General features: G+C 37.7%; 1 protein-coding gene across 1 annotated transcript in view; it reads left to right on the plus strand.

The window, feature by feature from the left end:
- The window catches only part of LOC122788066 (supervillin-like), a 1,698,127-nt gene that overhangs the window by 1,660,396 nt on the left and 15,511 nt on the right, over nucleotides 1-22,220 (plus strand). The window contains exon 30 of the mRNA XM_044054988.1: nucleotides 6,689-6,844. Coding sequence (XP_043910923.1) covers nucleotides 6,689-6,844 — 156 coding nt within the window. The remainder of the gene's footprint in view (nucleotides 1-6,688; nucleotides 6,845-22,220) is intronic.

Consider the following 22,220-nt stretch of genomic DNA (forward strand, 5'->3'; position numbering starts at 1 on the left):
ACATGGGCAGTCATCGTTAAATGTAGTCTTGGGTATTGACTAGCATTTTCTGAGGTATTACATTGAGATGAAATGGCTAGGCTTAAAATGAGCTCTGGGTTGATAGTGTAGTAATCTCCTATGATCCTATGTATGAAGGTAGCACTCAGCTCTGTAACAAATCGGTGTAGTGTGCTGTGAAGTGCGCATTTCTGAGGTATTACATTAGGTTGAAACGGCTAGGCTTACAATGACCTGTGGGTCGATAGCCTATCATCCTGTGTATGAAGGTGACGCACAGCTCTGTAACAGATCAGTGCAGTGTGCTGTGAAGAGCACATTTCTGAGGTATTACATTGGGATGAAACAGCTAGGCTTTCAATGACCTGTAGGCCGATAGCCTAGTAATCTCCTGTGATCCTATGTATGAAGTGTACAGCTCTGTAACAGATCAGTGCAGTGTGCTGTGAAGAGCACATTTCTGAGGTATTACATTGGAATGAAACGGCTAGGCTTGAAATGACCTGTGGGTCAATAGCCTAGTATCTCCTATGATCCTATGTATGAAGGTGATGCACAGCTCTGTAACAGATCAGTGCAGTGTGCTGTGAAGAGCACATTTCTGAGGTATTACATTGGGATGAAAAGACTAGGCTTACAATGACCTGTGTGTCGATAGCCTAGCAATCCCATATGATCCTATGTATGAAGGTGTCGCACACTTCTGTAACAGATCAGTGTGCTGTGAAGAGCGCATTTCTGAGGTATTACATTGAGATGAAAAGGCTAGGCTTGAAATGACTTGTGGGTCGATAGCCTAGTAATCTCCTATGATCCTATGTATGAAGGTGGCGCACAGCTCTGTAACAGATTAGTGTGGTGTGCTGTGAAGAGTGCATTTCTGAGGTATTACATTGGGTTGAAATGGCTAGGCTTACAATGACCTGTGGGTCAATAGCCTATGATCCTATATATGAAGGTGGCACTCGGCTCTGTAACAGATCAGTGCAGTGTGCTGTGAAGAGCACATTTCTGAGGTATTACAGTGGGATGAAACGGCTAGGCTTACAATGATGTGTGTGTCGATAGCCTAGTAATCCCCTTTGATCCTATGTATGAAGGTGTCACACACTTCTGTAACAGATCAGAGTAGTGTGCTGTGAAAAGTGCATTTCTGAGGTATTACATTGAGATGAAAAGGCTAGGCTTGAAATGACATGTGGGTCGATAGCCTAGTAATCTCCTGTGATCTTATGTATGAAGGTGGTGTACAGCTCTGTAACAGATTAGTGTAGTGTGCTGTGAAGAGCGCATTTCTGAGGTATTACATTGGGATGAAACGGCTAGGCTTACAATAACCTGTGGGTCTCTAGCCTATGATCTTATGTATGAAGATGATGCACAACTCTGTAACAGATCAGAGTAGTGTGCTGTGAAGAGCATAAAGAAAATCTACTGCTGAGTTTTAGCAGTGAGCAGACGTAGCTGAAATTTAATGCAGAGTAATGTAGAGTGATGCCTCATGGAGCACTTAAAGGGGGTATCATGAAAAGCTAGTACAAATATTTAGAACATTTGTATATTTTTTTGTTGAGATCCAGTGTAAGAAAACTGTAGAAAAAGCTGGAGAATTCTGTACCATGGGATACATCGGATGAGGTATCACCTGTAGGAGAAAGGAAGTTTTTAATGTTTGGTTGACACCAGGCTCGACAAGGAGACGGTCAAGCTCAGTTGTCTGTCTGGTGCCAGAATTCACCACATCACACACGCACTTAAGTCTCTGCACACCAAGTACAAGTACGACTGTGTCATTGTGCATGTTGGTGTGAATGACTTACCTCCCAGGACTATATGAAGAGAGACATGATTGAACTCTCACAGCATGTGTTACAGGCAGGTATGAACCTAACCCTAAGCAACATCCTACCTTCACCAAGAATTATACCACAATACCAACAAAAAATAATTGGTTTCAACAATTGGCTTAGTTTCTGGTGTCATTCCATGGGGATCCAGTATTTATCTGCCTGGGATGACATGGTCGACAGGCCTCGATGCTTTGCCTGAGATGGCCTTTACCTGTCACCACTGGGTTTCTGGATCTTGGCCAAGGCTCTTGCCTCCCCATTGTGCCTTTTTTTAGGCAACGTCCCAAAGACAAACCTTCCAACATAAAAGATCTGTCAAAAAGCAAATTGAAGGTTATGCTGCTTAATGCTAGGAGCCTAAACCTGAAAATGGACTCACTGGAAGTCCTCCTTACACTGGAAGATGCTGATGTCTGTGCGGTCACAGAAACTTGGTTCAGGGTTAGGAAGAGTACCCCTGCCTTACTAAGCTATACCTCATTCCACACATTTTGACCCCAAAATGAGGTTGGGAAGACTAAGGGTAGTGGAGTCTCTATCTTCATCAAGGACAGGCACACTTCAGACTGGTTTGTCAGCATGATGCACTGGAACTACTCCAGGTACAACTGACCGCTGGCAAAACACCCATCCAAGTTATAGCTAGCTGTAGACCCCCCCCCCCATGACTCAATACATCTACTGCTCTTACCTGGATCTACTAGACTCCATCATGATATCCCCTAACACCCTGATCCCTGGTGACTTCAACTACCCCACGATAGACTGGGTGAACTATTCTTGCACTAATGCACTGTCTCAACAATTCCTCGACTTCATCAATTCTAATGCACTAGAGCAGCTTGTCTCATCCCCCACAAGGGGAGATAACATTCTGGACTTGGTTCGCACCAACATGGATGACCGCTGCATCATTCCCATAGTATGTCCTTCCTTGGTTAGATCAGATCATCGGACTGTCTCATTCGAAGTTTCTATCCCACCCAACCCCCTCCCTCAACTGAAATCAAGTTAAAAAACTTCTCAAAAGCTGACTACAGCCTCCTAAGGGAGGGTATCTGTAGCTTCACATCCCCCAGAGGATGCAGACAACTATGCTGAACACTAGGCCAGTGCAGTTTACAAGTACCTGTATAACTGTATGGACTCAGCCATACCCAATAGACCTAAAACCTGCTCCTCAAGGAAACACAAACCTGTTTGGTGGACGTCCTCTATCAACAGGCTTTACAACAAAAGGAAGAAACTGTTGTCCAAGGGTAAAAGGGAAAAAATTCCAAATTGGAAAAACTCCCTCCTTAGCCTCAACAAGCAAATTAGATCACTAGTGAGAACCTCGAAGGCCAATTATGAATCGAAGCTAGCCTCCATAACAAAGTGAAACCATAAAGTTTTCAGTTATGTCAGGAACCTCCATGGCAAAGCCCAGGTTTGTTCCAAATTAGTACTTAATAGTATCACATACACTGATCCTGTTGACTTAGCCAGTCTTCTAGCAGATAGGTTCAGCACAAACTTCAACCCCCTGTCCCCCCCAAAGACCCTTTCGACATCCCCGATACTTGTCCCGCACCACATATCTCTGTAGATCAAGTGTTACAGGCCCTATCCAAGGCAAAAAACACAGCTTCCATGGGACCTGATAGTATACCAGGATGTATTCTGCACCATCTCTGGCAAGAACTGGCTTCACCATTAAGCACCCTATTCAACCACAGCCTAAGTACTGGCTTCATTCCAGCAGAGTGGAGAGCCGCCATTGTCATCCCCTTGCACACAGGTGGTGCCACTACTCACCCTGGAAACTATTGCCCCATTAGCTTGACAAGTCTGATCTGTAAAGCCATGGAGCATATTATTATGGATCTCATAAACAAGGACATAGGCAATCTCCAAGTACTTGACCCCACCCAGTTCAGATTCGTCAAGGGCAGATTTTGCCTATTGAACCTGGTCGACTTCTTTGAGACTCACCAATACCCTGGATGAGGGAAAAGTCAGTACATACAGCTTACCTTGACTTGGCCAAGGCCTTTGACACAATCCCCCACACAGGCATCATCAAAAAGCTAACACAACCTGCTGTAAATCCCTATCTCATCAAGTGGGTGGCCAACTGGGTCACCGACAGGACCTTCAAAGTCAAAATAGGCACCTCCACCTCCGATAACAGACCTGCCAATAGTGGAGTTCTCCAGGGATCTGTCCTGGGACCCCTACTCTTTTGCATCTATTTCTAAGAGGTACAGGCAAAGACAAAAGGCCTGTGGCTGACCAAGTTTGCCAATGACTGTAAGTTGGGTGCTGTCATTGACTCCCCAAATGATGTTAACATACTGCAAGAGGGTCTCACAGCAGCTAATGGCTGGTGCCAAAGTAATGGCTTCAAGCTGAATGCAAAAAACTGTATCATCATACCATTTGGCAAAAACCCAACCCCTACTGATTACCACATCAACGGCAAACCCCTAAGCATGCAACCTGTGGTAAGAGACCTGGACAGTCAGGTTGATAACAACCTCACATTTAACCATCATGTAGTGGCAGTGGTCAGAAAAGCCTTTTACATGGTTCATCTCATAAGTAAAAGGATTGCATGCAGAAAAAAGGAGGTTATTACCTCTCTATACGCCTCTCTCATTAGACCAGTAATTGAGTGCAACGCCCCGCTTGGGATGTACCTCTCCAAACATCTGCACCAACTGGAAAGGCCACTGAAATGCCTCACAAAGAGAATCCATGGCCTCCAACACCTGTCCTGTGTGGACAGGCTCAAATCACTATCACTCAGCTCGAGTGATCTGTGTCTCGCCTACAAGTCAGTCTCAGACCCTGCCCTATTAGAGATGCTCCATATCTATAAGTCTTAACTCCTCATGCACTACCCGCTCAAAAGGCCTGAACCTAATATGTGACATTAACAAAACCTGCTGGAGAGACAGGTTTGTCTCCCAGAGGCTGCTCCAACTCTGGAATAGACTTCCCATACATGTCAAACAGAGCACCTCGCTAACCCACTTCAAGCACAACCTTGATGAGTGAATGGGAAACCACAAATTTGTTCCAGGGGGTTCCACCTGTGTTCCTCATTGACAGGGGTGACAGGTGCTGACTGAGGTTTCTTTTGGAGGCTAAACTCTTGGCTAGGCTTGTAAGAGCCCCAGGGCTATTAGCCTAGTAACCTCCTATGATCCTATGGATGAGTGGTGTCTCTCTCTGTGCATTTTTGGAAACTTCACCATGACAAGCATATACAGTTTTAAGGTTGTCCAGGGGAAGGTGCTAAAGTTTTGCATCAGCTGTGTCAGATGTCATATGCACACAGATTAAAGGAACTTTACAAGTGCACCCATGATTAAGTGAGGGGGGAGGGACGCTGATAGAAACTTCCAGATTATTTGCAAGAAATGGTAAAGTCCATGGTGGCAGCACATTGTAAAACAGTGGCAGCACATTGTAAAACAGAACTGCAGAAGGAATGTACTCAGTCTGGTATAATAGCGAAGGTTTGAGATTGTGATTACGGTAATGCATGAGACAGCTGTGGGTCTCTTTTCGAGGTAAACAGGAAGGAAAATAAAATTTTAACTAATAGACATAAAAGTTTTGTAAGTTGTGCTTCAACTCCCCAAATCTACTAAATACTAAAAAATACCTAGTATATACTGACAGGTGTTATAGCGCAGTCCAAGGTGCTTTTATTCTCTGCACTCCTTGCTGGAAGAGGTCCAGGCAAGCCTCTCAACTGTCCAGGTTTTTACCTCATATTTTTGGTCTTTTCCTCATAAAAGTTTTGGTTTTTATGCCAAATTATTCAGGTTTGAAGTCACTAAATAGTATTAATTAATGACAGACATTTGAGTTTCCAAGTTAATATTCAATAGAAAATACATAATTCAAAACCTGTTATTTTAACAACTTTCTAAGGTTATAGGAGTAATTTTTAAAAGCTGTCCCTATGTTTGGGCCGTTGGCCCCCCATTATTTATGGCTTTGTCCAGATTTCCTGCACTGAGAGGATGAGAGGTATGGGTACTTCAGTACTCCACAGTGTCAGGCCTTTACTGCATCCTCTCAGGCAGGGCTGCTGTCCCAGTCACACATGTTCCAGCAATAGTATTACAGTATTTCACTTTAAGTTTTGCATCACTTTGATTGATTTGGTGAGAACCCTCACATTGTCTTGTAGCTTTTACACACTTTTTTGACATCAGAAATATTTGATACATTTTTATGATCATTTAATGTTGCTTTTTAATTTTTTCTACATTTTTTTTTTACTATAAAGAAAAGTCTTTTTATTTCCAGCGTTGCTCTGTCTAGCTTGTGTTGTGTTTATTTTATTTTAAGTGGAAGTAGGTTGAGTTGGCACCTTTTAATCATGCGTGTCTACTCTTTGTGTAACTAGTTGTTTTCAAGTTTTTGTCTGACAAAGTTGTTTCCCAGTGAAGTGCTAGGTTGTATGTATTGCAACTGGAGTAAAAACATTTGACTGTGTTTTTTGTTTTCTTATTTTTTCAGGATTGCCTGAATGATGCAGCATGTTAATGATGTAATTTATTTTAATTTCTTGTTAAGAAGTCAAACATTTCTCATGTCTCCCTTTGCAGAGGGTAGACCATTTATGTTTTTTGTTTCTACAAGACTAAGGCATTCAGTACGGTAGTAAACAGCAGATTTATGGATGTGTAGGCATGATTTAGTTGTAAAAGTATTTGCTATTAATTCTACATGAAATAGGATGTACAGCTGCAGTTTTACACCACTGCATTTATGATTATTGTATGAATGATACAGATTTTGTATGCTGATCTTTCCCCCCATTTATCTCTTTTTAGATCCTGGGAAATATAATTTCACACCTCGTCTGTTCAGACTGAGTGGCTCCTCAGGAGACTTTATCGCGACAGAACAGCTGAGCCCAGCATGCATTGCAAACACTGTAACAGCAATGCCATTTCTTCAGGACGATCTTTATTCTGCACCACAGCCAGGTGTGTCATAACTTTACAGCAGGTTATTTTTACAACAGTAGCTCTTCTCTAGTACATGACATTGTGGCACATGGCACCATATACGTTATCACTTTGTTCTGACATACATCGAAGAGCACTGCTTTGGAATCAGCTCTTGATAGAAGGTACAGCTGTGTGAGATGCCAACCATAACTGACGCAGTTTTAGGTCATCTTTTTTCCCAAGCAACAATCAGTGCAATGTTATGGAGGCACTCTGTTTTGCTGCTTATTTTTTTTATTTATTTGGGAAAGTGGGCTGGGCTACAAGGATCCATCTTCACCCGCACCCTTATTAGGTTACGATCAGTAGTAAGGCACAACTACATTAAAGTGCAAGTCATTGTAATAGACATAGTAACCCAGACACTGACATACAATCAGTAGTAAGACAAGTATATTAAAATGCAAGTCATTGTAATAAACTTAGTACGAGACAGTGACGTACATACGTTATTGTGATCACTAGCAAGATATAAGTATATTAAAGTGCAAGTCATTGTAATACACATAGTACAATAGACACTGACATACAATCAGTAGTAAGACAAGTATATTAAAATGCAAGTCGTAATAAAATGCAAGTCATTGTAATAGATGTAGTACGAGACACTGACGTACATACCTTATTACCAATTATAGTAAGACATAAGTATATTAAAATGCAAGTCATTGTAATAGATGTAGTATGAGACACTGACGTACATACCTTATTATGATCAGTAGTAAGACATAAGTATATTAAAATGCAAGTCATTGTAACAGACATAGTACGAGACACTGACGTATATACCTTATTATGATCAGTAATAAGACATAAGTATATTAAAATGCAAGTCATTGTAACAGACATAGTACGAGACACTGACGTATATACCTTATTATGATCAGAAGTAAGACATAAGTATATTAAAATGCAAGTCATTGTAACAGACATAGTACGAGACACTGACGTATATACCTTATTATGATCAGTAGTAAGACATAAGTATATTAAAATGCAAGTCATTGTAACAGACATAGTACGAGACACTGACGTATACCTTATTATGATCAGTAGTAAGACATAAGTATATTAAAATGCAAGTCATTGTAACAGACATAGTACGAGACACTGACGTATATACCTTATTAAGATCAGTAGTAAGACATAAGTATATTAAAATGCAAGTCATTGTAACAGACATAGTACGAGACACTGACGTATACCTTATTATGATCAGTAGTAAGACATAAGTATATTAAAATGCAAGTCATTGTAACAGACATAGTACGAGACACTGACGTATATACCTTATTATGATCAGTAGTAAGACATAAGTATATTAAAATGCAAGTCATTGTAACAGACATAGTACGAGACACTGACGTATATACCTTATTATGATCAGTAGTAAGACATAAGTATATTAAAATGCAAGTCATTGTAACAGACATAGTACGAGACACTGACGTATATACCTTATTATGATCAGTAGTAAGACATAAGTATATTAAAATGCAAGTCATTGTAACAGACATAGTACGAGACACTGACGATATACCTTATTATGATCAGTAGTAAGACATAAGTATATTAAAATGCAAGTCATTGTAACAGACATAGTACGAGACACTGACGTATATACCTTATTAAGATCAGTAGTAAGACATAAGTATATTAAAATGCAAGTCATTGTAACAGACATAGTACGAGACACTGACGTATATACCTTATTATGATCAGTAGTAAGACATAAGTTTATTAAAATGCAAGTCATTGTAACAGACATAGTACGAGACACTGACGTATACCTTATTATGATCAGTAGTAAGACATAAGTATATTAAAATGCAAGCCATTGTAACAGACATAGTACGAGACACTGACGTATATACCTTATTACGATCAGTAGTAAGACATAAGTATATTAAAATGCAAGTCATTGTAACAGACATAGTACGAGACACTGACGTATACCTTATTATGATCAGTAGTAAGACATAAGTATATTAAAATGCAAGTCATTGTAACAGACATAGTACGAGACACTGACGTATATACCTTATTATGATCAGTAGTAAGACATAAGTATATTAAAATGCAAGTCATTGTAACAGACATAGTACGAGACACTGACGATATACCTTATTATGATCAGTAGTAAGACATAAGTATATTAAAATGCAAGTCATTGTAACAGACATAGTACGAGACACTGACGTATATACCTTATTATGATCAGTAGTAAGACATAAGTATATTAAAATGCAAGTCATTGTAACAGACATAGTACGAGACACTGACGATATACCTTATTATGATCAGTAGTAAGACATAAGTATATTAAAATGCAAGTCATTGTAACAGACATAGTACGAGACACTGACGATATACCTTATTATGATCAGTAGTAAGACATAAGTATATTAAAATGCAAGTCATTGTAACAGACATAGTACGAGACACTGACGATATACCTTATTATGATCAGTAGTAAGACATAAGTATATTAAAATGCAAGTCATTGTAACAGACATAGTACGAGACACTGACGTATATACCTTATTACCAATTATAGTAAGACATAAGTATATTAAAATGCAAGTCATTGTAATAGATGTAGTATGAGACACTGACGTACATACCTTATTACCAATTATAGTAAGACATAAGTATATTAAAATGCAAGTCATTGTAATAGATGTAGTATGAGACACTGACGTACATACCTTATTACGATCAGTAATAAGACATAAGTATACTAAAATGCAAGTCATCGTAATAGACTTGGTACAAAACACTGACATACCTTATTGCAATCACTGATAAGACATAAGTATATTAAAGTTCAAGTCATTGTAATAGAAGTAGTATGAAACATTGACATACATACCTTATTACAATCACTAGTAAGACATAGATATATTAAAATCCAAGTCATTGTAACCGACTTGGTACAAAACATTGACATACCTTATTAAGATCACTAGTAAGACATAAGTATATTAAAATGCAAGTCATTGTAACAGACATAGTACGAGACACTGACGATATACCTTATTATGATCAGTAGTAAGACATAAGTATATTAAAATGCAAGTCATTGTAACAGACATAGTACGAGACACTGACGTATATACCTTATTATGATCAGTAGTAAGACATAAGTATATTAAAATGCAAGTCATTGTAACAGACATAGTACGAGACACTGACGTATATACCTTATTATGATCAGTAGTAAGACATAAGTATATTAAAATGCAAGTCATTGTAACAGACATAGTACGAGACACTGACGATATACCTTATTATGATCAGTAGTAAGACATAAGTATATTAAAATGCAAGTCATTGTAACAGACATAGTACGAGACACTGACGTATATACCTTATTATGATCAGTAATAAGACATAAGTATATTAAAATGCAAGTCATTGTAACAGACATAGTACGAGACACTGACGTATATACCTTATTATGATCAGTAGTAAGACATAAGTATATTAAAATGCAAGTCATTGTAACAGACATAGTACGAGACACTGACGTATATACCTTATTAAGATCAGTAGTAAGACATAAGTATATTAAAATGCAAGTCATTGTAACAGACATAGTACGAGACACTGACGTATATACCTTATTACCAATTATAGTAAGACATAAGTATATTAAAATGCAAGTCATTGTAACAGACATAGTACGAGACACTGACGTATATACCTTATTATGATCAGTAGTAAGACATAAGTATATTAAAATGCAAGTCATTGTAACAGACATAGTACGAGACACTGACGTATATACCTTATTATGATCAGTAGTAAGACATAAGTATATTAAAATGCAAGTCATTGTAACAGACATAGTAATGAGACACTGACGATATACCTTATTATGATCAGTAGTAAGACATAAGTATATTAAAATGCAAGTCATTGTAACAGACATAGTACGAGACACTGACGATATACCTTATTATGATCAGTAGTAAGACATAAGTATATTAAAATGCAAGTCATTGTAACAGACATAGTACGAGACACTGACGATATACCTTATTATGATCAGTAGTAAGACATAAGTATATTAAAATGCAAGTCATTGTAACAGACATAGTACGAGACACTGACGTATATACCTTATTATGATCAGTAGTAAGACATAAGTATATTAAAATGCAAGTCATTGTAACAGACATAGTACGAGACACTGACGTATATACCTTATTACCAATTATAGTAAGACATAAGTATATTAAAATGCAAGTCATTGTAATAGATGTAGTATGAGACACTGACGTACATACCTTATTACCAATTATAGTAAGACATAAGTATATTAAAATGCAAGTCATTGTAATAGATGTAGTATGAGACACTGACGTACATACCTTATTACGATCAGTAATAAGACATAAGTATACTAAAATGCAAGTCATCGTAATAGACTTGGTACAAAACACTGACATACCTTATTGCAATCACTGATAAGACATAAGTATATTAAAGTTCAAGTCATTGTAATAGAAGTAGTATGAAACATTGACATACATACCTTATTACAATCACTAGTAAGACATAGATATATTAAAATCCAAGTCATTGTAACCGACTTGGTACAAAACATTGACATACCTTATTAAGATCACTAGTAAGACATAAGTATATTAAAATGCAAGTCATTGTAACAGACATAGTACGAGACACTGACGTATATACCTTATTATGATCAGTAGTAAGACATAAGTATATTAAAATGCAAGTCATTGTAACAGACATAGTACGAGACACTGACGATATACCTTATTATGCTCAGTAGTAAGACATAAGTATATTAAAATGCAAGTCATTGTCACAGACATAGTACGAGACACTGACGATATACCTTATTATGGTCAGTAGTAAGACATAAGTATATTAAACTGCAAGTCATTGTAACAGGCATAGTACGTGACACTGACGATATACCTTATTATGATCAGTAGTAAGACATAAGTATATTAAAATGCAAGTCATTGTAACAGACATAGTACGAGACACTGACGATATACCTTATTATGATCAGTAGTAAGACATAAGTATATTAAAATGCAAGTCATTGTAACAGACATAGTACGAGACACTGACGATATACCTTATTATGATCAGTAATAAGACATAAGTATATTAAAATGCAAGTCATTGTAACAGACATAGTACGAGACACTGACGATATACCTTATTATGATCAGTAGTAAGACATAAGTATATTAAAATGCAAGTCATTGTAACAGACATAGTACGAGACACTGACGATATACCTTATTAAGATCAGTAGTAAGACATAAGTATATTAAAATGCAAGTCATTGTAACAGACATAGTACGAGACACTGACGTATATACCTTATTACCAATTATAGTAAGACATAAGTATATTAAAATGCAAGTCATTGTAACAGACATAGTACGAGACACTGACGTATATACCTTATTATGATCAGTAGTAAGACATAAGTATATTAAAATGCAAGTCATTGTAACAGACATAGTACGAGACACTGACGATATACCTTATTATGATCAGTAGTAAGACATAAGTATATTAAAATGCAAGTCATTGTAACAGACATAGTACGAGACACTGACGTATATACCTTATTAAGATCAGTAGTAAGACATAAGTATATTAAAATGCAAGTCATTGTAACAGACATAGTACGAGACACTGACGATATACCTTATTATGATCAGTAGTAAGACATAAGTATATTAAAATGCAAGTCATTGTAACAGACATAGTACGAGACACTGACGATATACCTTATTATGATCAGTAGTAAGACATAAGTATATTAAAATGCAAGTCATTGTAACAGACATAGTACGAGACACTGACGATATACCTTATTATGATCAGTAGTAAGACATAAGTATATTAAAATGCAAGTCATTGTAACAGACATAGTACGAGACACTGACGATATACCTTATTATGATCAGTAGTAAGACATAAGTATATTAAAATGCAAGTCATTGTAACAGACATAGTACGAGACACTGACGTATATACCTTATTATGATCAGTAGTAAGACATAAGTATATTAAAATGCAAGTCATTGTAACAGACATAGTACGAGACACTGACGTATATACCTTATTATGATCAGTAGTAAGACATAAGTATATTAAAATGCAAGTCATTGTAACAGACATAGTACGAGACACTGACGTATATACCTTATTATGATCAGTAGTAAGACATAAGTATATTAAAATGCAAGTCATTGTAACAGACATAGTACGAGACACTGACGTATATACCTTATTATGATCAGTAGTAAGACATAAGTATATTAAAATGCAAGTCATTGTAACAGACATAGTACGAGACACTGACGATATACCTTATTATGATCAGTAGTAAGACATAAGTATATTAAAATGCAAGTCATTGTAACAGACATAGTACGAGACACTGACGATATACCTTATTATGATCAGTAGTAAGACATAAGTATATTAAAATGCAAGTCATTGTAACAGACATAGTACGAGACACTGACGATATACCTTATTATGATCAGTAGTAAGACATAAGTATATTAAAATGCAAGTCATTGTAACAGACATAGTACGAGACACTGACGTATATACCTTATTATGATCAGTAGTAAGACATAAGTATATTAAAATGCAAGTCATTGTAACAGACATAGTACGAGACACTGACGATATACCTTATTATGATCAGTAGTAAGACATAAGTATATTAAAATGCAAGTCATTGTAACAGACATAGTACGAGACACTGACGTATATACCTTATTATGATCAGTAGTAAGACATAAGTATATTAAAATGCAAGTCATTGTAACAGACATAGTACGAGACACTGACGATATACCTTATTATGATCAGTAGTAAGACATAAGTATATTAAAATGCAAGTCATTGTAACAGACATAGTACGAGACACTGACGATATACCTTATTATGATCAGTAGTAAGACATAAGTATATTAAAATGCAAGTCATTGTAACAGACATAGTACGAGACACTGACGATATACCTTATTATGATCAGTAGTAAGACATAAGTATATTAAAATGCAAGTCATTGTAACAGACATAGTACGAGACACTGACGATATACCTTATTATGATCAGTAGTAAGACATAAGTATATTAAAATGCAAGTCATTGTAACAGACATAGTACGAGACACTGACGATATACCTTATTATGATCAGTAGTAAGACATAAGTATATTAAAATGCAAGTCATTGTAACAGACATAGTACGAGACACTGACGTATATACCTTATTATGATCAGTAGTAAGACATAAGTATATTAAAATGCAAGTCATTGTAACAGACATAGTACGAGACACTGACGTATATACCTTATTATGATCAGTAGTAAGACATAAGTATATTAAAATGCAAGTCATTGTAACAGACATAGTACGAGACACTGACGTATATACCTTATTATGATCAGTAGTAAGACATAAGTATATTAAAATGCAAGTCATTGTAATAGACGTAGTATAAGAGATACTTACCTACATATAGATATTCAAGAACTGCATTAAAGTTTGTAAATGCACTATTAAGCTGTATGTTTTTTAACAGTTAAGAGTTTGGGATTAGTGTGTTATATACAACCAGGGTTTCGGTGAGAGGGCCTTTTCCATTGATCGGAAAAGAGAAGCTTGCTAGGGTGTTTCTGCTAGCAGGTAGATGAAATGTATCTTCGCTTCCTATGTTTGTTGGGTGGAATGATGAAGCAGCTTGAGTGGAATTATTTCTGTGGAAGGGATTGCGTGGACAAAATATTTTTAGGTTACAATATGGTTTCTAGAAGTTACAGTATGTCTGTGGTTAAGGTATACACCTATAGATCTAAAACAGGAGTTATGAAGATTGTATAAGTAAATATAATTTTAATGCTTTTATGAATGATGGATGCCCTGTAACATCCTAGTACTGTGCAGTGGTATAGTGTTCCAAAGCGTGGTACCTATAGTAAAGGGATAACTGTGTGTACATTTTAAGTGGAGGTGGTGTGAAGACTGAGATTTGTGGGTCAAACAGTCCTTGGATGATGTGTTTTAGTTTACCCGTTTAATGTTGGTTGATGGTTATGTCACTTTAGCTGATGCACTAGTGTGCTCCCAGTATGTATTACAACTGAAAGATAATGGCCCACATACTAGCTTTGTTTATGGAGGTCCACTGTTGCTGCATTCTTGGGGTGAGTTCATTAAAAATGTACTCTATGTTGATGTGTTTGCAGTTTTATTATGTTTTTGGAGTAATTGGTTGTTATTGGTAGTTCAGACACACAACATAAGAGTATCATGCAAGTATGATTTATAGATATTAACAAAGCTGTAACAAATGCTTTACATTTTTGGGTGGCTAATAAATATTTTCGTTTCAGTTTGGAATTTGCTTATGGTTTTGTTAACATATGTTCTAATGGAATCTGATTGGCCACTGTTAGTCTCGATAGCATAAGCCAGATCCCAAGGGCACATATCAATGCCAAAACCCTTTGAGAAATTAGCTCTGTTTTAATTTTTTTTCAGTTGTAAATGTTATTCATGATTTATAACCTATCCAGTAATTGTCGGTCAAACATTAGAAAGCTCATTCAATTCCTGCCTTCCCTTAAACCACATTCCTCCTCCAAGACATTATTCTGCATGTATTCCTCCCACAGTTGACATTTTTTGTATGTAGTTTGCTCCTACGCACTTCTGAAGACCCCACTTCCAGTTGTTTTATCTCTGTTACTATTTTCACTACTGCTAGTAAAGTTAGACTTTGATTTCCATTTTGTAGTAAACTCATCAGAAGTAAACTCAGCAAGGCCTTACTATGTTTAGGCAGTACTGACTATATATGCAAGCTCAAAAAGTAATTTCCTTAGTTACACCAATTTGCTCACCCAGTACTTCTGTTAGAATACTCTGCAGGGAATTTTTAAAGTTTGCCGACTCGTTACGTTCCTAAAATATGTTCCCAATTGCCACTTTCTTCCTGATCACATTTCCAACATTTGCAAACTGCTTGAGGAGAAATGAAGCCTGCTTGGGGTATAAAAATACCCCTGCAAACACTTCCAAGCACACATCCTAAATATTCCAGACTTTGTTGCATATTTGGAAGCCAGTGTATTTATTTTTATTTATTTATTTTACATGTGTTGACCGGGGAGATCTGACTGGACAGAGCTGTCCATTTTCAGCGGAGACCCGGGGAGAAAAGCTCCAGAACAATTGCTAACATACTACACAGAAGATATTTAGACATTGTTATGAAAATATAGCAGACAATAACATACGATTGCATAAGGTATTTACATAAGCATAGTGGTTTAGACATACAATTAAAAGTACAGCAGGCAGTAACATACGATGGTTGTTCATACAGTATGTTTAGTAGAGATAACCTTGAAGATGTACTGAAGATAAGACAAGAAAGGAAAACTAAAAAAGGAGGAGAATACAGACACGTTCATATGAGGTGCAGCTACATTTTAAGGGAAAGCTTTTCAACTTGGTCTAGGGGAGATGGGACAGTGGGGAGTAAGAGTAGTGTGTTGGTAAGTAACGTGAAAATATATAGTGCATCTGTGGGAGTTTTAAAGAGGAGGTTAGATAGTGGGTAGGGGAAAGGAGTTAGAATGTCAGCCAGGTGCTAGGCAGTTACAAGTAATGTGTGGTAATATATAGTGAATCTGTGGGAGTTTTAAAGAGGTTGGATTGTGGGTAGGGGAAAGGTGTTAGAATATGTCATCCAGGTGCTAGGCAGTTACAAGTAATGTGTGGTAATATATAGTGCATCTGTGGGAGTTTTAAAGAGGGGGTTGGATAGTTGGAAGGGGAAAGGAGTTAGAATGTGTCAGCCAGGTGCTAGGCAGTTAAATGTAACGTGTGATAATATATAGTGCATCTGTGGGAGTTTTAAAGAGGAGGTTAGATAGTGGGTAGGGGAAAGGAGTTAGAATATGTCGGCCAGGTGCTAGGCAGTTACAAGTAATGTGTGGTAATATATAGTGCATCTGTGGGAGTTTTAAAGAGGGGGTTGGATATTAGGTAGGGGAACGGAGTTAGAATATGTCAGCCAGGTGCTAGGCAGTTACAAGTAATGTGTGGTAATATATAGTGCATCTGTGGGAGTTTTAAAGAGGTTGGATAGTGGGTAGGGGAAATCTGTTAGAATATGTCAGCCAGGTGCTAGGATGTTACAAGTAACGTGTGGTAATATGTAGTGCATCTGTGGGAGTTTTAGAGGTTGTATAATGGGTAGGGGAAAGGAGTTAGAATATGTCAGCAGGGTCCTAGGCAGTTGCAAGTAAATTGATAATATATAGTGCATCTGTGGGAGGTTTAAAGAGGAGGTTGGATAGTGGGTAGGGGAAATGAGTTAGAATATGTCGGCCAGGTGCTAGGCAGTTACAAGTAACGTGTGGTAATATGTAGTGCATCTGTGGGAGTTTTAAAGTGGAGGTTGGATAGTGGGTAGGGGAAAGGAGTTAGAATATGTCAGCCAGGTGCCAGGCAGTTACAAGTAATGTGTGATAATATATAGTGCATCTGTGGGAGTTTTAGAGGTTGTATAGCGGGTAGGAGAAAGGAGTTAGAATATGTCAGCCAGGTGCTAGGCAGTTACAAGTTATGTGTGATAATGTATAGTGCATCTGTGGGAGTTTTAAAAAGGAGGTTGGATAGTTGGTAGGGGAAAGGGGTTAGAATATGTCAGCCAGGTGCTAGGCAGTTACAAGTAACGTGCGATAATATGTAGTGCATCTGTGGGAGTTTTTGAGGTTGTATAGTGGGTAGGTGAAAGGAGTTAGAATATGTCAGCCAGGTGCTAGGCAGTTACAAGTAATGTGTGGTAATATGTAGTGCATCTGTGGGAGTTTTTGAGGTTGTATAGTGGGTAGGAGAAAGGAGTTAGAATATGTCAGCCAGGTGCTAGGCAGTTACAAGTAACGTATGGTAGTATATAGTGCATCTGTGGGAGTTTTAAAGAGGAGGTTGGATAGTGGGTAGGGGAAAGGTGTTAGAATATGTCAGCCAGGCGCTTGGCAGTTACAAGTAATGTGTGATAATATCTAGTGCATCTGTGGAAGTTTTAAAGAGGTCAGATAGTGGGTAGGGGAAAGGAGTTAGAATATGTCAGCCAGGTGCTAGGCAGTTACAAGTAAGGTGTGATAATATATAGTGCATCTGTGGGAGTTGTAAAGAGGTCAGATAGTGGGTAGGGGAAAGGAGTTAGAATATGTCAGCCAGGTACTAGGCAGTTGCATGTCCAGGAGTTGTTTAGGTGGGAAATAAGCTGTTCTTTCAAGATGTTTTTATTAGGCTGCACCCTGATTTGTAGTGGTAGGGAGTTCCAAGTCTTGGCAATGTTGCTAGAATACAGGGAGCCACCAGAGCTGTAATGGCTTTTGTAGATTGTGATTAGTTCCTTGTTAGTGGATCTAAGTTATCATAGGTTCACAGATTAGTACTAGACTAACTGCCCTTGCAAGCCATTTTAAGCCTAGCCAGTTATCCCCTGTGAGATTCAAACCCTGTACCTTGCGTTTATAAGGCAAACACCTTAACCATTAGGCCATCCTCCCAACAATAAGCTGTTCTTTCAAGTTATTGGAGTTATTGGAGTAGAGAATCAGGTCTTGTAAGGCTGGAGTTTGGTCAGGTTGGTACAGTATTTGATGAGCTAGAAGAAGTTGGTTTAGACCTAAGGTTTTAGGGAGTTCAAGCCAAGAACGCTGTTTTAGGGCCCTGACAGTGGTGGGTGCGGTAGTGGGAGTTTGTGGAAAATTTTGTTATTTTGTTGTAGCATACTGATAGCTTGTTTGAAATCGCTCATTTAGATTAATTAGGACAGGAGAAGCATACAGTAAGGTAGAGAGAAGATGGGTACGAGCTAGAGGTAACTTCACTCTTGCTGAGTAGGAAGTTTTTACATCTGTAAAGATACCTGTTTTTTTGTTGATTTTGGTTATTGTATAAGCTATGTGTTTGTCAAATTTCATATTATTGTCAATAATGAACCCTAGCAATTTGGTTTGTGTGATGGGGGGATAGGGGTATTATCTAATGCAGAAATAGAGAACAGCGGAGTAGGTCCCGCTGCTTTGGAAGGATGAAAGAGCATAAGTTGGGTCTTTTTACGATTTAGTATTAGCTAGTTTTTTTCGTCAGGCTTCGATGGATGTAAAGGCTTCTTGGGTCTTGATGTGAAGTTGTTGGGAGGGTGGAGGCAGAGCAGATTAAGGTGGAGTCATCAACAAATTGAGCCAGGTTTGCTAGAGGAGTGGCTTTGTGAAGATTATTTGTAAATATCGTGAAAAGTAGGGGTGCTAGGATTGATCCTTGGGGTACTCCTAGTTGTACAGGAAGTAGGGGGAAAGGGAGTTTTTCCACTGAACAGTGTGTTGGCGTTGGGAGAGAGAGTCCTGAACCCATAATAGAGTAGGGGTAGTTAGTTTTAATTCTGAGAGTGATGTTATTAGTTTTGTATTTGAGACTGTATCAAACGCCTTTGATAACTCAAGGAAAATTGCAGACACTAGTTGGCCCTCAAGGAAAATTGCAGACACTAGTTGGCCATTGTTGCATTGCATATTTACTAGGTTACTAAAATGGATGAGTGCAGTGGTAGTGCTATGGTTTGGGCGGAATCCATGTTAAGTTTCGGCAAGAAGATTGTTGGAGAAGAGATGTGTTAGGACCTGGGTGTGGATACATTTTTCCTTATTTTAGCCAGTGGGAAAAGTATAGTTATAAGGCGGTAGTTTGTTAGGTTAGTGGAGGTGCCCCCTTTGTGTATTGGTGTAATGTAGGAGATTTTCCAGAGAAGTGGCACCTTTTGTTCTGAGATTGATCTGTTAATGAATATAGAGAGTGGGTAGGAAATGGCTTTGGCAGCTATTTGTAGGAATTTGGCAGGTAGTCTGTCTACTGCTAAGGTGGTCAGTTTAAGTTTGGTTAGGTGTCTATATATTGTGTAAGTTGGTACAGGTTGAAGAGTGAAGGAGTTAGCGTTATTTGGTGGGTTATATAGTATAGTGGGGGTTAAGGAGTGTGGGTCTGTTGACAGCTTTAATATAGAGGTGGTAAAGAACTCATTGAATTGGGTGACTGTGTTTATAGAGGTGGTCTTTATGTTTGGATGAAGTTGGTGATTTACCTGGTTGGAAAATACTGTTTATAGCGGCCCAGAACTTTTGTGGGTTGGAATTATGCTTAGTTTGAATTTCACTGTACTGTTTTTGTTTATCTAGTCTGATTTGCTTTTTTATGGTGTTTCTCATTTGTAACAATGTTTTCCTATTAGGAGTATTTGTTTTTGCACCAGGTGTCACATGCGTTGTCCCTTTCTTTCATAAGTTGCCTAGTGCTCTTAGTAAGCCATGGCACATAGATTGTTTCTTTGTGAGTTGCTTTTCCAGTCTCTCTTCCCAATCTTTTCTAATGTCCTCCATTCAATTCTTGTAGATATCGTTCAGTATTTTATATGCTCTACTAACAGCAGCTCCTGTTCTAGATTCTACTAAAAGTCGAAAAGAATTCTTGGCCTCTTCCCATTCTGTTACCTTTCCCTCTCTAATTATTTACTACATTCCCTGTCTAATTATTTACTCCTAATACCTTGGTTCCTTTGTCAGTTTTCTCTAGTAAATTTCAACCCCCTCTTGTCTATTCTCTGTACCCCTAATTGTGGGCATCCCTATTGGCAGAATCTCCTCTCTCCGTTCCTGTGTTGGCTTACTTCTTAGGATACTTTGTGCTACTTTATGAATATAATATACTGTGTGGTTATTGTTATTCTCCTTAAGGATCTGCATCCAAAATCACAGTCTCTCCTAATTTCATGACCTTCCCCCCTGTTTCATCATCATCATACCTTTCCACTTTGAAGTACCAGCTTTCTGCTTGTGCTGTGTACATGAGTTTTAACTGTGTAGCTCTGAAGTACCCCTTCAAATCAGGTAATCCCAAACCACCTTGTTCTGTTGGGAAGAATCAACGTATCCCACTTGACTCTTGCTGTCTTCTCCTCGCAGGTAAAACTCTTTATTAATTGCTATCCACAACTTCTCTGGTTGATAACGTATGCCTGACGTGTATATAAAACTAAAGGGACTAGAAACATTTTCAATGCTTGTATCTTTGTATCCATAAAACAGAAGTTCAAGTTTCTCAGTTTTTGTGTTATGTTTTGTTTAGTCTCTTTCCACATATCCTTGGCTGCCAAAACATAACCCTTTTAAATCCATGTTCCTAAGTACTTCATTTGATCATGTCCTCATAAATATGGATATTGCTGAACCAGGTTGTGGGTGGGTACTTAGTTTACAGCTGTTACCTTGTTTTATCTTCATTCATTTTCTATCCTGAAATGATTTGAAACGGTCTCAAAATGTTCCACAATGCTGAAATTTCCTTTTCTGGTTTTATCAGGTATAAAATATCATTGGAAAATAAAGCCAACTTTTCTTGACTGCCACACCAATTATATCCTTGAATTTGTGAATCCCTTATTTTGTTTGCCAGTGGTTCCAAAATAATGCAACTAACAAACAAAACTTATCAGAGCTGCCCCCCACCCTTTAATTTGCACCTCTGATTCCTAATATATACTTCTAATCAACCTTATCATTGAATGCAAATTCATCTGTTGCCCTACTCCTAAAATCCCAGCTTACTCTGTCAAAAGATTTGTCTGCATCAAGACCCACCAACAGCAGTGGCATTTACCTTAGGTTATCATTGTTCTAAGAAGGTAGTCAAATATTTGCTCCCCTCCACAAAATCACACTGATCTATATCTATCAATTTTGGCATCACCTTTGCCATACTTTTAGCCATTATAGACATAAACACTTTACCGTCATGGTTTGGAATCGAAATGAAGCTATATGAAGCTGGATCTGATGAGTCTTTACCTGCTTTTTATGTATTATATCCACCACTGCTTCTTCCAAGATGTAGGTGCTTCTCCTCCTCCTTTTAAAATACTGTTAAACAGAACCTTCCAGATCTTTATCACTTTCTTCACTCCTAGCTTCCAAACTTTGACAGGAATACCATCTATTCCTGGGTACTTTCCTGTGGATTGGTTATACATCACCATTTGTATCTCCTGTCCTGTTAGTAATTGAGCCTCATCTACCTCTAACTTTGGCATATTTAGTTCTTCCATAAACGTTTCCATTTGTACTTTTTCTTGGTTTCCCCTTTTCTCTACTTTATACAGATTTTCATACATTTTTCAAAGTACTTCCTTCACAGGATCTCTGGTTATTTTCCTTGTTATAGGCTCCCTAAGCTGGGTAACAACCCTTTCTACTTCCTG

The sequence above is a fragment of the Protopterus annectens genome, chromosome 13.part0 (genome assembly GCF_019279795.1).
Source record: "Protopterus annectens isolate FY-2018-M chromosome 13.part0, PAN1.0, whole genome shotgun sequence".
Classification (NCBI taxonomy): Eukaryota; Metazoa; Chordata; order Ceratodontiformes; family Protopteridae; genus Protopterus; species Protopterus annectens.